Source organism: Diceros bicornis, chromosome 13 (assembly GCF_020826845.1).
Source record: "Diceros bicornis minor isolate mBicDic1 chromosome 13, mDicBic1.mat.cur, whole genome shotgun sequence".
NCBI classification, from domain to species: Eukaryota; Metazoa; Chordata; class Mammalia; order Perissodactyla; family Rhinocerotidae; genus Diceros; species Diceros bicornis.
This window is the reverse complement of record NC_080752.1, coordinates 43,497,032-43,514,461: the sequence shown is the minus strand read 5'-3', so window position 1 is coordinate 43,514,461 and position 17,430 is coordinate 43,497,032. Positions and strand designations below refer to the sequence as shown.

The 17,430-nt window shown below is 37.6% G+C and overlaps 1 protein-coding gene across 6 annotated transcripts in view; it reads left to right on the top strand.

The window, feature by feature from the left end:
• The window catches only part of EYA3 (EYA transcriptional coactivator and phosphatase 3), a 99,911-nt gene that overhangs the window by 34,181 nt on the left and 48,300 nt on the right, over positions 1-17,430 (top strand). For 5 of the 6 annotated variants that reach the window (XM_058553399.1, XM_058553395.1, XM_058553397.1 and 2 more), the window contains 4 exons: positions 4,560-4,603; positions 8,506-8,585; positions 13,041-13,107; positions 15,959-16,095. In XM_058553399.1, coding sequence (XP_058409382.1) covers positions 4,560-4,603; positions 8,506-8,585; positions 13,041-13,107; positions 15,959-16,095 — 328 coding nt within the window. Of the gene's footprint in view, positions 1-4,559; positions 4,604-8,505; positions 8,586-13,040; positions 13,108-15,958; positions 16,096-17,430 lie in introns of those variants that run through there. The other variant, XM_058553400.1, reaches the window with a different exon arrangement.

Here is a 17,430-nt window from a genome sequence, read left to right as displayed (position 1 = left end):
CTAGAAGTGGCTTACATGGCTGCAACCTGACAGCAAGCAGGGCTGGATTGGGGATTAGGTTTCAGATGAATTTTGGGGGATACAGACATTCAGTCTGTAGCATCCCATGTGTCCAGGAAGAGGAAAAAGACTTGAACATTTATCAGTGAATCCACCATAATCTTCCCTTTGGTTCACTTGTTTCGTTTTTCACACATAAAGAACAGTCTATACCTCCTTTCCCCACACACTCCTCTTAAGAGAAGCAGCCCCAAATTCCATCATTTGCTGCATCCAGATCAGATCCAGGATCTGCCCAGTAGTTTCTACTAGGTCTGGATGTGACTTCTTTTGGAGTGGTAGCCTATGAACTTAAAAATCACATATTTTGCCGCCCATCACAAGTCACACCCAGTATGCCCTGGTGGAACAGGCAGTTGTCTCTGCCACAGGTGTTTACCTGTCTAGTAATTTGGAATGCTTATTCTCACTTTCTGTGTGCTAATTTCTTATGTCAGCTTCTGGAAGTCAAATTAATAATTAGATGGCTGTTCATAAGCATGATAAAGAAAATGGTGTTAATTAGTTTTGTGTGTGAAATTTCATCTAGGTTATGATCAAGCCCTTTTCCTGCTCTAAAATATAGACTTTCTAGTAAAATAGAATGATATGCTTCTCTTTGTTGGACACTGATGGATAAATTCTGACACAAATGTTCTTCCTTTTCATAGTCTCCATGCAGATTTTATTAGTTTTTTCATTCCCAGGATTGCAGTTTGTCTAGTACTAGTATGATTTAGCCTCTTGTTAAGACTTAGAAGCCACTATAATTGTATAGCCAGCCCTGGTGGTCTAGTGGTTAAGATCCGGTGCTCTCGCTACAGTATCCCAGGTTCATTTCCTGGTCAGGGAACCACACCACCCACCCGTCTGTTGTCACACTGTGACGGCTGCATGTTGCTGTGATACTGAAAGCTATGCCACTGGTATTTCAAATACCAGCAGGGTCGCCCATGGTGGACAGGTTTCAGTGGAGCTTCCAGACTAAGACAGACTAGGAAGAAGGACCTGGCCACCCACTTCTGAAAAAATTGGCCTTGAAAACCCTATGAATAGCAGTGGAGCGTTGTCTGATATAGCGCCAGAAGGTGAGAGGATGGCACAAAAATATTGGGCAGGGTTCCGCTCTGCAGGACACAGGGTCACTAGGAGTCAGAATCGACTAGTGGCACTAATGAAACTGTATGTTTGAAGTCATCTCAGAATAATTCTGGAATGACATTGGAGATGCACAATATAAATTTTCTTATCTAGAAAGTAGTATTTCTTAACCCTGTCTTGATATTTTAGGGATTCAACTTTGTTCCTGCTGTCAGTGGTGATAACACTAAACTTTAACGATTGTATAGCGCTTTGTCTTTCATAAGCAGCTCTTTCTCTTTAAATTTCATCTTCACAGCAGCCCTGTGAAGTAGGTAGTTGTATGTTTCTTTTACAGATGAGGAAGAAGCTGCAGAGAAGTAAAGACATACGGTGAATTAACTCTCAAAACTGAGCCTTGAGCCAGGATATTCTGAATTCATGTACTGGGTTATTTGTATTACTTTGCTCTGTTTAATATTTAAAGCATGATTATATTTTTTAGCAGAGGCACAAATAGAACCCTGATTCATGAATCTGCCAGTGGTTCTTCCTTTTTATGTTATCTTTAGTGATAACATGCCCATAAGATTATGTCATTTTTTACGTAACAGCTTTATTGAGACATAATTCACATACCCATTTTAAAATATACAATTCAGTAGTTCTTAGTATATTCACAGTTTTTCAGCCATCACTAGAATCAGTTTTAGAACATTTTCATCACTCCAAAAAGAAACTTCATACTAATAAGCAATCACCCCCCAATTCTTCTATCCCTTCCAACCCTAGGCAACTACTCATCTACTTTCTGTCTAAATATTTACCTGTTGGTGGACATTTCATGTAAATGGAATCATACAATATGCGGTGCTTTGTGACTGGTGTCTTTCACTCAGCATAATCTTTTCAAGGTTCATCCATGTTGTAGCATCTATTAGTACTTCATTCCCTTTTATTGCTGAGTAATATTTCATTGTGTGGATTTATTTTGGTTAACATTTATCATTTTATTTATTTATCATTATTTTATTTATCCATTCATCTGTTCATGGACACTTGAGTTGTTTCCATTTTTTGGCTATTTTTAATAATGCTGTTATAAGCATTCATGGACAAGTTTGGTGTTTTTTTTGTTTGTTTTTTTTTTTGGCGATGCAGATTGGCCTTGAGCTAACATCCATTGCCAATCTTCCTGTTTTTTTGCTGAGGAACATTGGCCCTGGGCTAACATCTGTGTCTATCTTCCTCTACTTGATATGTGGGACGCCTGCCACAGCATGGTTTGATAAGCGGTGCGTGTCCACACCCGAGATCTGAACCTGCAAACCCTGGGCTGCCAAAGCAGAGCGCATGAATTTAACCACTATGCCACTGGGCCGGCCCCCATATGCAAGATTTTGTGTGGATGTATGTTTTCATTTCTTTTGGTTATATAGGAGTGGAATTGCTGGATTATATGGTAACTCTATGTTTATAAAGGTTTATTTATTTTTATTTATTTATTTATTTTATTTTTTATTTTTTTTTTCTCCAAAGCCCCAGTAGATAGTTGTATGTCATAGTTGCACATCCTTCTAGTTGCTGTATGTGGGACTCGGACTCAGCATGGCTGGAGAAGCGATGTGTCGGTGCGCGCCCGGGGTCTGAACCCCGGGCCGCCAGTAGCGGAGTGCGCGCACTTAACCGCTAAGGCACGGGGCGGCCCCTAACTCTATATTTAACCTTTTGAGGAACTGCTAGACTGTTTTCCAAAGTAGCTACACTATTTTATGTTCTGTCAGTTTCTAGATTGTATTGTTCGAACCCTATTGTAATCCAGTGAAATCTGTATCCTTTGAGTTAGGTTACCTGCCTCTGGTGCCAAGGTAGCAAGCACATGCTTCCTATCCTTGATTTACGGGGGGATATAATTGTCCCAATCAAGGTGGACAATGGACCATGAAAGGTAAAAAATCAGCTGACAACACATTTTCTTCCCCCAGACTTTTTAGTTTGGTAGACATGACTTTAGGTACATGTTCTCCATTTCTGTTTCTGAGTACTTACTCTTTTTACTGGGTCAGCGCTGTAATAAATAAAAAGTGGAAAAGCATAGTTCTTACTTGAAAGGCCCTTATTTTAAGTTTTGCTCCAGGACCTTTTTTTGGGAGTTCAGTAGCTACATTTGTTACTCTGTGGCTCTAATACAATTAAGACTATGATAAATTAGATTCCTCAGTGCTGTAATTTTCTTTGTATGGATTATTGTTTGGAGACTATAGACTGTTTTGGTTACTCAACCAACCAGCTCTTTGATCACAAAGAGGGTCTTTGGGTGAACTAAGCAGCAATTCACCCCCATTATTGGAAAATTACATTACTATCTGATCTTATGTAAATACTGTCATCTTCAGGTGGGAAGGACAGTAAATTTTGTAGCAAGAGCCTATATTTTGTCATTTTTGAAATTATGGCAGACAGATAAACTAGAGTTTGCATTTTTCTTTTCTTTAGCCTTGCAGTTTTCAGTCAGAACACCATTTTCCATCATTACTTAAGTCAGCTCCTTTTCCTCTCACCTCTTTCAGTGAGGTTATGTCACACATTTGTAATACAGTTTAATTCTTTTGTCACAGTTTATATATCATTCTGGGATCCCTTGACTGCCTCGTTGGTTTATGGTATCTTTTATCATACAGAAGAAGGAATTTTCTTAGAAAAAATAAAAGTATGGAAAAAGACCAGAAGAGTGTGAAGAATATTTTTTAAATTACTGGTAACCTGGGGCCGGCCCGGTGGCGCAAGTGGTTAAGTAAGTACACTCGCTCCGCTGCGGTGGCCTGGGGTTTGCCGGTTCGGATCCCGCAGCGCCTGGCAAGCCATGCTGTGGCGGCATCCCATATAAAGTAGAGGAAGATGGGCACAGATGTTAGCCCAGGGCCAGTCTTCCTCAGCAAAAAAAGAGGAGGATTGGCAGATGTTAGCACAGCGCTGATCTTCCTCACAAAAAAAAAAAAAATTACTGATAACCTGATAAGAATTTATCTTTATTTTTGGCATATAGGTAATTTAAGTATGAAGACATTTCTGTTAAATAAATCAGTAGATGATAGCAAGATTGCCATACTGATTGTTTGATTATATAATTATATGTCTGTTAAAATTTAAAACCAACTAATTTGTACCCAAGTTTGGATACTTTATCTGGTAAACATTTTACCTTGAATTTGAAAAACACTTTTTTCATTTAAAAAAAAAAGAAACAAATCCATGTGAAAAACAAAGAAATCCATCTCTAACTCTAAAATAAAACAAGGGTTAATTAAATAAATCTAAGCAAAATAAAATGAAACAGTCACCCTGTAATTTATTAGTTAATATTAGCCTGCCATTTGATTAGCTAGATGATTTCAAAAACAGATCACTACATTGATGCCTTTATGTATTTATTTTTGCAGGTGAAAAAAGCCAAGATGCAAGAGTCAGGAGAGCAAACTTTAAGGTATATAAACTTGACTTTCTTTTAATGATTTATTTATAATTTTCTTCACATACTGATTAGTATATGGGCCTGATTTGGGTTGACGACTCTCTTTAGTTTTTAGCATCAGTCTTTACATTTTAAAATTATTTGGTTCAAGATAAAAATTTCTCTTCAAAAGTTTGTCCTTGAAACACATGAGCCCTGATTTTTTTTCTTATTCATGCATTATTTATTCAACAATATGTGCTAAACTCACTTTATCTGTCAGATCCTGTGATATATGGAGGAGACACGATGGTGAATATTCTTTAGTCAGATGTACAGTATACAAAATAGGAAGAATAAGCAGAAATAAGGGAAATCCAAGAGATTTGGCTTGAATTACCAAATGGATATGGGATGCCTTAGGCATTAGCTCCACTCCCCTTATAGACAAGAGGTAGCTTCTTTGCACCTCATGCTTTTGCTTCCACAGCACCCTGGTTTTCAATTTTCCGTGGTTCTTACCTCCTATCATTTGTCCACAGCCATATGCACCAGTAACTATATTATCTCTAACGTCTTAATTTCCAGAATCCTACTCTTTTACTACCACACGCTCCATTCCAGCTTGTTTATTCTACTGCCACACTAGCCATATGATGCCTTACTGTACACTTTCAATTAAATGATCTAGCATATTTTCATGATCAACCATTGACTCTTCCCCCAAAAAAGACTTCAGTATCTTCCTTATGCTGCTTAAATTATAAGATCTATTACTTTAATGAGTCCATTACAAGCATTCCATTACAAACATTCTTAATTTCCTCCTGTGTCATACTTCCCTAGCAAAACTACAACCCTGGTTAAGCCTGGCTATCCATCTATTCATACTTATTCTCAATCACCTGAACATTGTGAGAGAAAAACAAAAGACTGTGCTGACTGATCTCAGTTTCCATTCATGAGTACATCTCAAACAGGCACTTAAACACTCTTGGTGGTCCAACCACCTTTCCTGGTGTGTTTTATTTCCTAGTCTCTAAAAGCATCTTTCTTCTCTCTTTCCTTTCCTCCCTTCCTCCCTGCCTCCCTCCTTGCTTCCTGCCTTCTTCGCATCCCCTCTCCTCCACTTCACTCTACTCCCATTCACTCAGCTGAGGATCTTGCTCCCTAATTCAAAGAGAAATTAGAAACAATTAGATAGGAACTATCTCATTTGTCTGTCACCACATCTACCCACGTATCTGCTTCTCTACAGTATTTTTTGCTACCCTATCCGCTGAAGTTAATTCGCCCACACTTATCTAAGGCTGACCCCTCCAGTTGTACTATGGCACCTATCACCTTTGTCTTTCAGCAGCTTCTTTATTATGATAAAATATACATAACATAAAATTCATTATTTCAGTCATTTTTAAGTGTATAATTCAGTGGCATTGAGTACATTCACGTTGTTGTGCAACCATCACCACCATCCATCTCCAGAACTTTTTTCATCTTCCCAAACTGAAACTCCGTATTCATTAAACAATAACTCTCCTTTTCCCCCTTCTCTCAGCTCTTGGCAACCACCGTTCTACTTTCTGTTGTTATGATTTTGACTACTCTAAATACCTCATATTAGTGGAATGATACAGTATTTGTCTTTCTATGACTGGCTTGTTTCACTTAGCATAATGTCTTTAAGGTTCATCCATGTTGTAGCATGTGTCAGAATTGCCTTCCTTTTTAAGACTGAATAATATTCCACCATACATCTATTCCACATTTTGTTTATCCCTTCATCCGTTTATTGTGTTGATTATTCACAGGAGTTCTATTGAATGAGAATGAGGTATTCAGGATGCTCGCTATTTGGAGTTTGGGTGTTTTTGCTCTTTTTTTGCAGAGGATGATTTTGTTTTAGAACATTTTTTCCTGTCATGTACATATTGTTAAGTAAAATTTATATTTATATAACTGTGAAAATAATTATATTTTGAGACAGTATATAATTTTTCTAGATATAATCATTTTAAATATTTAACAGAGTGCTAGAGTTATTTCACTGTCTTGGCCTTGTTGTCTCTACATAATCTCTAGACACTCAGTTGAATATGTAGGGAGTTCTGCTATAACATAAGAGTCCAGGACTACAGGATTTTAGGAGCTGGTCCATTGTATACCAGACCATACAAATATACCTTCTAAGATACAGAATCGAGAAATAGTCTTTCAACAGCGGGTATAACAGTGAACCCCAGACTTATCCAGGTACATACAGACGACAAACCAGTCATCGTAGTCAGAAATGGGAAGTTCTTCTCTGGTTTTATACCCTTCTTCTGGAATCCTATTTAATTAGGCAAGAGATGGGGCTCAGAAGTCTGTATTTTTACCAGTCTTCAGGTAATTATAATAATAGACCAGTTTGGGAAACAGTGATATAACTACTCAGTATGGTTTCTTACCCTTATCCTTCAATTCCCATAGTCACATCTTAGTTAGTACATTAAATGCTGTTCTAAAACTACAGACATTTGAGTAACTAGATAAAAATAAACTTCATTTGGGGATTTAGCTTTAAAAATTAATTACATCTGTGGAAAAAATTGTTTGAACATTCAGAATATACCAGGGAAAAAAACTTTATTGACATTATACTTAAATATTAGAGGTCTGTTCAGAAAAGATATGAGAGCTTTAAGAATTTTGGTGCTGTGTATTTTTTATATAAGTAACATTTCTTTTTAAAATTCTGTTGTGTAGAAACTACTCTTACCTTTCGTTAGTCTTATCTTTCCAGATATATGGAGCCTCTGGTACAGTGTCTTCCATTTCTCCCTAGAGAGTAGAACAGCAAAGTAGTATTTCTTTCTAGGGAACATGAATGTGGGAAGGATGCCTGGGCTGGGGAGAAGTTGTAATATAATAATACTAGCTGTGGTTATATTGTACTTACTCTGTTTTAGTCTCTGCTCTAAATACTTTTCATATATTAACAAATTAATCCCTATAACAACCCTAATCCCTATAACAACCCAACCCTATGAGGTAGGTTCTATTGTTATCCTTCATTGACAGTTGAAGAAACTGGAGCACAGAGAAGCTCAGCAACTTGCTTAAAGTCATAAAGCTAGTTTTGGCAGATGGCATATGAACTCAAGCAGTTTGGCTCTAGAGTCTCTACTCTTAACTACTATGCTATACTGATAGTTGAGGGAATAACTGGAGAGTGGAAAGTAAGGTAGAAGGAAGAAGGAGGACATTGTGAGGGATGAAAGTGAGTATAATCTCCATTCCGGAATTTCAGCGAGAATCTTCCCAACACTGAAATGTCTAACATAATGACTTATCCTCCAGCTTATGTGATTTACCTTTCGCAATTTCTCTTAATTTTCCTTATAAGTTGAAAAAAAAGATGTTGCTCAGTCTTGGGTATTAAAAAAAAATTTTTTTTTGTAACTGGGGAGAAGAGAAATACAGTGGAATGAACCATTTTAAGGTTCAGAACCCTTTCTTGGAAGCAAGCATGTTTAATTTGAAAAAACTTCTCAAGTGATTGTGAGAACCACTGTCTGAAATCAGGCATCTCCCTACTTTCCTGTGGTACCTGGGAAACAAGGTGACAGAGCAGTTCTTAGGTGTTGTGGAATTTTTCTTTTACCACATGGTCTTTAGAGAAAATCTGACTTGCCTGTGACTTATCTGAAATTCCTGAGTGATATAAAAACTGAAGGGCTCTAGGGATATGAGAAAGAACAGTAGAATGCTGAGTGTACTAGCCCTGGCCCTAGCTCTTCAGGTAGCTGCTAAAAAACAAAAGTAAAGATATCGTGAAGAAGACTTACTATGCCTCTTACTTGTATAGCCTAGGAAGAAATGGGTTTGATTTAATCACTTTCAGCACTGCAGCAGATCAATCGGGGCTAATATGTTCATTTTGATTCTCCCAGTCAAGTAAGCAACCCTGAAGTCAGTGATCAGAAACCTGAAACTTCAAGCCTTGCATCAAACCTTACCATGTCAGAGGAAAGTAAGTACCATATTCTAGGCATGACGGAAGAGGTATTCCTATAACCAGGTGATGCTATTCTTTTATAATTGGTTTTCACTTGATTGCCTTTTTTGTCCAGAATATCCAGAAGACTTTCCTTTCCTTGTGTGTGTGTGTTCATCCTTTTGCTCTCCTGTAAGCTTTGTTGACATACCAAATGAGGAACAAAATCATGTGGAATCTACTCACCAAGGAGTCACACTTGGTGATTTGATTTTTGTTTTGAGGTTGGATGTTCTAAAGGTAATAGTGTCTTACTCAGAAAGAAAAGTTTGTGAGCCAACCTTTGACTGCTGCCCAGGAGGACTTGATATTTTTTCACCTTTCTAATAACCCAATGATTTTACCTATCAATCTAAGCAAAAAAAGAAAAGTAATCCCCTGAGAGCCCAGGATTGATACTGGGCCCTGAGGGAGATCCAACTCAGTAAGATACAGCCTCCACTTATCAACCCTTACTCACCTATAGAAGAGTTATATTCATGCATTAGACAAAATTTGTAGAGAGTTCTGTTTTTTTCTTGTGGAGATGTAAGCTTTCTCTAGCATACCCACTTACTCCCCCAAATTGCCTCCGTAGGGCAAATCGTCCTCCCTGAAATTAAGTAGCTGTGCTTTTCATATTTTACCACACACTTTAAAAGAATAAATTTGTGTAAGACACTCTAAAAAAAGACATTTGTTGTTTCTTCTCTTGATGGTTATGCTTAATCTTATATACTTCCTGTGTATTAAAAAATGGTATGACTTTTTAAAAAAATGGTATATCTTGAGTTATATATATTTCCTCAAAGGTACTATTCCAGTGGTTATCACACTTGTAGCATGTCTAAGAATTATCTGGAGTGCTTGTCTGTAATGTGGAAGTCCAGCCTCATCTTCAGAGATTATTGTTCAGTAGATCTGATGTGGATGGGAATCTGCATTTTTAAAAAGATAGCTAGGTGATTCTGATGCATATGGGAAACTGTCCATACTGTGAGAAACTACTCTAATCAATGAAAAGTGTCTCCAGTTTTTTGCATGTCCAACTCATCCCCAAGAAAAAGTCCTGTTCTTTACATACTTTAGGGGCCAGGAAGTAAGTGGAGTCTTGTCAATCCTTCCAAATCATTTCTCTTCCCTTTTTTCCTTCAAAAACTCTAGTTCCTTTGAAGTCTATATTTATGCCTCCTCCACTTTTCTTTTTACCTCAGACTGAACTCCTAGTCATTTTGCTCTTTAAAGACTAGATCTTCTTTGTTTTCTTCTCCATCTAAACTCTTATTATTCTTAGTGATTTCAACATCCATGTAAATGACCTATCCAATACCCGTCATATCCCTCTTATCTTCATGGTCCTTCTTACTCAGCATAGATTCTATGTTTCTTTATTATAATTACTCCCTTACAAGTGCCTTTAATAACTTTGCCTCTTGTACTCTCCTTGCTAAGCTCCAGTACTAGTTTAATCCAACTCTCCACTTTCTCTGTAAGTGCATTCAAATAGCTAAATGTTATTGGATAAATTATATACCCAGCTGACCATTTACTCACAGGGCCTCAAAAGGCACCCAATATGCTTGGAAATCCTTGTGCATTTCCCTAATGAGTTTTACCTTTTAATATTTCATACCACTTCTTTTCCTCTCAAAGCACCCATCCTCACTCACCTTTCCTTATTCTTACCTGATGACTCCTTCTCAGATAGAAGCTGTCAAGACAGGAAACTCCCTTATCATCCCACCACCACCAAATCTTCAAACCTACCTGTGTTTGTATCCATGTTTTCTTGCTTCGTTCTTGTCAGAATGGAAATAGTATTCTTGCTCCTGTCAAAGGTAAGCCCTTTTATTTGTGCTTCATATCCTATCCCTTCTCACCTTCCCTAAGAACTTTGGTACTATAGTTATCTTAACACCACTCCTGTGTCATCATGTTCGTCTCTTCTTTTTTTTTTCCCCAAAGTTTTCACAGTAAGCTTTTTATTATTTATTTATTTTATTTATTAATTTTTTTTTTGAGGAAGATGGGCCCTGAGCTAACATCTGTTGCCAGTGTTCCTCTTTTTTTCTTTTCTCTCCCCAAAGCCTCAGTACATAGTTGTAGAGTTGTAGCTCTTCTATGTGGGACGCTGCCTCAGCGTAGCTCGATGAGCTGTGAGTCGGTCCGTGCCCATGATCTGAACTGGCGAACCCCAGGCCACCAAAGTGGAACGTGCGAACTTAACCGCTACGCCACCAGGCCGGCCCTCTTCTTCTCTTCTTAATCTTTCCTGTCAGTAAAGAGACATGATGCAATACCATCTTAAAACACAAACAAAACCCTCCTTTGGCTCCACATCCTCCACTATTTATAGACCTTCTCTTTGTTCCATGACCTTTTGGAACCTCTGGAAAGTTACCCTCACTTGGTTTCTCACCTCCCATTCACTCTTCGGCCCTCTCAAATTTAGCTTCCATCACCACTCTTCCAGTGAAATTGCTTTTGTCAAGGTCGTCAGTTACTTTCAGAACCGAAAGTACTAATTCTGGTGGACATTTCTGTCTCCTGATATCCTGCCTCTCGCCACTTTTCCTCCCACCTTTCTCCTTTGCTGGCCCTTCTTCCTCTATCTGAACTCTGAATGTTGGTGGGCCTCAGGATTTGTTTGTAGTCTGCCATCTTTTCTCTTTCTGCATTTTCTCACCTGTTGCATCACTTTAAATATTTTATACATTGTTAATGAATTCCAAGTTTATATTTCCAGTCTGACTTCTCCCCTGATTTTGTTTGTGTATCTAACTGCCTGTTTGACATCCCCACTTACATATCTAAAAGGGAAGTCATACTTAAAATGTGTGAAAGCTTTTTGTTCACTTAACCCCCATCAAATCTATTCTTTCCCCAAACTTCCCCATCTTAGGAAGTGATTTCACTATCCCTCCAGTTGCTCAAGCTGAAAACCTAGAAATTATCCTGTATTCCCCTGTTTTCCTCATTCCTTATGTACACATCCATCAGAATGTCATATTAGTTTTACCTTCAGAATATATTTCAAGGTTTTGCCTCATCTCCACTGCTGCTACTCTGATGTAACAGCAGACTATGCCTTGACTTTATAATCCTTACATGGTTCCCAAGTACTGCAAAGATCATTTATTCTCATGTAAAAATTGGCCTAACTCTCCCAGGATATTCTGTCAGTCTCTTCAGAATTAAATTAAATCAGAGGAGGAGAAGGGTTTGGGTTTTTTTAAGTACTTGTCAGCAGAGAAGGAACCATCATGCAGAATTCAAATGAACACATTCTATGTGATGGATGGTATGAACTTTAGATCTAGTTGAGATCTCCTTCATTTTTGTCAAAATGATTATGGATGAATGTGATCTACAAATTTCCAGTAATTATTTTCAGAGGTCTTGAACAATGGCAATGAATAAGATCTTCTATGATAGACTCACAGATGTCAATTTGTCTTACTGTTGGGCATGAATTTGCCCCTCATCTGCTCTTAACCAGAGTTCCATTTTTGGGTCAGACACTCAGGGAACCCAGCTAGACATAAAGTTAGTTGGTTCACCCTTAGTCTCTATTCATGGTAGAGTAACCTCCTTTATAGATGTTGAAGGAAGTTCTTGAACAGTTCAGGAGTCTGGTACAAGTTCTTTATGATGTAACTCTGTCTACAACATGGACTGAAATAGTGCCTAATGAATAGGATTCTGCTATCTGTCACACTTGAGTTGAATATTTACAGCCTTTATCACAGATGAAGTCATTAGGGTCAAGCTTTCACAACAGCTATTCTAGATGAAGTCATTGGGGTCAAGAGGACACTAGCTGTGAAAGTCTCTTTACTTGATGGTTCATCAGAGCATCATATTGGTTCCTCAGGTCTGTCTCTGCTTTGCCAAACCTAAAGCCTTTACTACAAAGCTGAAAAAAGGGTAGTATAGAAGCATACTTGCATCATTTCTCTGCTGATTATAGACAGTGGTAGCAACAGTTTTCTAATAAAATTGGATACTTTCCCCAAATCTGTCTTCCTGCAAGTCATTCTAATGGTGTTTTACTCAGAATGGAGTAAGAACCCACAGAATGAATAAGCTGAAGAAATATAATGTGGTTTACCACATATGGACCTTGGTTTTTTAAGTTTGCCTATGAGCATAGCTGAGAGCTTAGGAGGTTGCTTCATCTATGGTTTTAGATCAGTGATAGGTAAAAATAGAGGTCATTTGGTACCAATCCTCAGCTCTTTTCCATACCCCACACATTCTAGCTTTTTTTACTGTCTCTAAACCTGTTATTAGAAGAGTGAGGTATTTTCTCCTATGTAGTCTTTCTAAATTTCTGATGTCCAAGCTGTATTCTGTTATTTAGTTTGAAAGACTATAGAGTGAGATATGCAATTTTCTCATTTCATTTTTGAAATGTTTTAACTTTTTTACCTGGTGATATCTTTCTTTCAGTTATGACATGCACCGATTACATCCCTCGCGCATCCAATGATTATACCTCACAAATGTATTCTGCAAAGTAAGTTGAATAATTATTTCAAAAATGCTTTTTCTCTAGGTTCATTGCAAATTTTAACTTAACTTATTAAGTTGACATTTAACTTATTTCCACCTTTCTTGTTCTCTCTGTCCCTTTTCCAATTTTTTTATTCCCTCTAAATGTAGTCTGTGTAATGTAACATCCTTTTACAAAGTAGATGGTTGCCTGGAATAGATCACTGTTACCTAGGAGCTCGCTTTAAATGAACAGACACTAAAAATGAAAAATACTTCTGGTGATGGAAGCATGTCACTGATTGACTTCTGATCATTCTGTCTTTCCTCTACCTTGATAGACAGATCAATGAAAACAGCTCAAGCCAGCCTCAGACTGGGATTTCTCAGCCTAATATATGTTCAGTGTCTTGTTTTAGGAATGTCCTCAAAGTACAATGGGGCTTGAAGTTAGACAGGTTTAACCGGTTTAAGTCACTAAGAGGCAACATTTTGGGCCTTCACGGGGTAAGATCAGCATTTAAGATCAACCAAATTAATCATCTTCAAGATGAGTAGGTACAGAACAGTGTGTATACCAAGCTACCAATTGTGCATTGATAAACAGGGAGCCTACACATACATAGATACATACAAGTGTACTTATTAAACTAGGGTATATTCTTATGTGCTTACATATGGAGGATACATAAAGAAATTGGTAACAGAGGTGAGTGATACCTATGGGCCTGTTATAAAAAGAAAACTGATATTTTTTTCCCTTCTTGTGCCCATTTTTACGTTTTGAATTTTGCACTAGTTAAAAAATAAACTGGGCTGGCCCGGTGACATAGTGGTTAAGTTCGCGCACTCAGCTTCGATGGCCCAGGGTTCGCAGGTTCGAATGCCAGGCACGGACTGATGCACCGCTCATCAAGCTATGCTGTGATGGCGTCCCACGTACAAAATAGAGGAAGGTTGGCACAGATGTTAGCTCAGAGCCAATCTTTCTCAGCAAAAAGAGGAAGATGGGCACAGATGTTAGCTCAGGGCCATTCTTCCTAATCAAATAAATAAATAAAAATAAAATAAACTAATTAAAAAGTCAACTCAATGAGTTCTCCAGATTCTAATCTGGTATTAACACTAAGAGCATTCTTGAGCCAGTCATTTTCATGTGGTTTTCCTCTTCTGCGAAATGAGTGTTCCCTGAGATCGCTATAAAGGAGATAAGAAAATACTTTGAGCTATAAAGACACTATATATAAAAGGATATTATGATCTTTAACATATCTCAAGATTAATCTATTTGAAATCACTGAGATTTTAAATCATTCCCAAAAGACTTGATTAACAACTACAACCTGAGCTATTTCCTGGTCTCATATCTGGCTAAGAAGAATAAAAATTTTCAAATTCAGTCTCTTAGAATCTACTGAGATATGAATATGTTGCATATTCCAAATTCATTCAAAAAATATTTGCATACCTGCTACATTCAGGACTTATTATTAGCCATGCCTTCTATCTTAATTCAGACCTCCTTTCCACTTATCTGAACCATTATAATATAACTTTTTTAGGTGGACCTCTATTTCCAGTTTCTCCTCCTCCTAATCCATTTTACAAAGCAATGTCACATTAATCTTTATTAAAGAACAGCTCTGATCTTGTCACTCTTTGCTCAACAATTGCATTGACTCCCAGTTGTTCTGAACTCTTTTAGCTTGGTATTCAAGGTCTTTGCTATCTATCTTTCTTTCTCTTGCTACTTCCTTCCCTTTATATACTTCCCTTAATATAATCTATGTTCCTTGCAGGCTGAAGCTCTTGCGTTCCTTCCTTCGTACCTTTGCTAGAGTTTTTCTCTTTTCTTAGAACACCCTTTCCCATTTCTGCACATCCTATCTGCTCAGCTCACGTACCACTTTTTTATAGCCTTCCTTCATTTTCCTCTTCCTCAAAGCTGAAAAAAATCTTTTCCCCTTCTGAAACACCCCTTCCTCTCAGTATTTTATTGTTATGACTCATATGGTACATATAACACTTACTTTCTTGCATTATACTTTCTTGCATTATAAGTACAGCATAACTCACCAGATAAAATAACCAGTATCTAAAAATTCAGTGCATAAAATGTGGGACCATCTTATTGCATGAATGGAAAGACCAGGTCATCTAGCTAGTCTTAAGTCCCAGAAGTTTCACTGCTGAATTCAAATCCCTAGCTAAACCTGATGTGGTTAGCATCAACTAGTGGCTGTATACTCTGGCTTAAATATCAGTGGGGAGATTCTGAGTCCTGTCTGAGACTTCCCAGATTTTATTAGTTACCTGGCTCCTGTTTTATAGGCTTGATCTGGCGACATTGGGGCCCACCCCTACTCTCCGTTTTCTAATGTGATTGCTTGCCTTTTCTCTGCCAGCCTCACCCTCTTTTCAAAGTCCCTCTCTTCCTCTCATAACTTTAGTTTGGCCCAGAGGGCTAGGTGGAGAATGAGAGCTAATTGAGATTCTTGTTCTTTCCAGTTTTCTGTTATTTTAGAGTTTTATTCTATATGTAGACACAAGGACGTAAACAAGTTTAATCCATCCTTGTATCTCACATAGGGCCTTGCATGTAGCAACCGCAATTGTTTGTAGCATAGTGTTTAGACCTTGGGAGGATATTTGGAAACTATTAGATTTTCCATAAAATTGTTTCTTAGGTTGGTGATAGTAGAACCAGGAAAGGAAAAATTAGTTCTACTTTCTGACCACAGTAAGAGACATTTAATGTGGAAAGTTAGTCTCCTCATTGCTGATTCTTTGCTTTTAGTGGTATTAGCTATTTGCCCTCTTTTTCATTACTAAAATAAATCACTCATGAAAGTTTTTGTTTTCTTGAACTTTTCTAGACCTTATGCACATATCCTCTCAGTTCCTGTTTCGGAAACTGCTTACCCTGGACAGACTCAGTACCAGACGCTACAGCAGTCTCAACCCTATGCTGTCTACCCTCAGGCAACCCAAACATATGGACTACCTCCTTTTGGTAAGGTATCCTATTATAAGCAGTTTCTAATAGTGTTGATTTTATCCCCCAGAAACTTCCATCTTTCCGCAAAAAGCAAGCATGGCTGATCAGGAAGCTGAGAGATGGATCGTTCTTTGCAGAGCACTTACTCAGTTACAGGTGTGATGGAAGTTGGGTATGCAACTTTCCAATAGTATATTTGATGCATGTAATATAAAATCATAATTTTTCAATACTCGTTTGTTTATCTACCAAAATTCAGCTGTTTCCAGGGTACTGAGTCTTGACTGTAAAGCTTGGAATCTTTAAGTGTTTAGAAAACTCTTTGAGGAATTACTGTTGATTTTACTTTTTTATACAAAACACGGTACCATGGTTAGGTAAGCATAATAAATACATTTTGAGGTGGCCAATTTCTTGCTAAAATCAAGTAATCTAAATATCCAGGTAGATTATACCTTATAGTTTACGCTCTTTTTTTTTTTTGTCAATTTCTCTCTTTCTCTTTCCTCCCCCTTGCCCCAAATTGATCAACTGTTGCTCTGCTGAACCAAGAAGTCATCTTAGAATGGGGGAAATCTCCAATTTTGTAGGACCTTATCATGTGCATAGAGAGTTTGGTTCTTCAGTTTTAGGTATCCTGGACATGAACTGTAAATTAGAAGGATTTATTAGAAGTCAGTTTGAGATTCTTTTGGGCACTTAATATCTATGCTGATTTTTCTCTCTGTTTGTTAATTGATAGATATATGCAATGTGCTTTTTGCCCCTTCCCTAGAACTGGTGTCAGAAAATTGAGAGAATACTGTATTATTTTGAAATATGCAATATGTTAATAAAATTATATCTCTGTAGCCTTTACTGAAACTAGCTGGGAATTAGAAAAATCTTCTAAACAGATCACCACAGATTCTGGATGTATTAGTGTTACCTGCTTTTGGCTACATTCCTACTTTTCCTTGCCCATTTGGCTAGTCTTTTATAATAGTTATAGCTTTCTTACTTTTAGGCTTTTAGCATTCTTTAGCTCCTGATAACTACTAGGAACAAAAATTGGGGGTTATGTTTAATGATAGTGGTAGGTGATAATTTCATGAGAGAAGAGAAACAGAAATGCTCATGTTTCTCGTTTGTATGTCTGTGCCTTCATGCCTGTCGTTATCAGCCAGTATACTAAAATCTTACGTTTGTGGTGTATTTAACCAGCCAAAACTCAGCAGTCCTTTTGGAAGCAGAACTCTCTGTGTTTATTTCTTTTTGTGTACATTAAAGTTAATTTTTCAGCAGCCAACTAGTAATAGGCTAGCAAGTATAAAGTAAGTATTGTCATACTGTTTTTCTTACCCTCTGTTT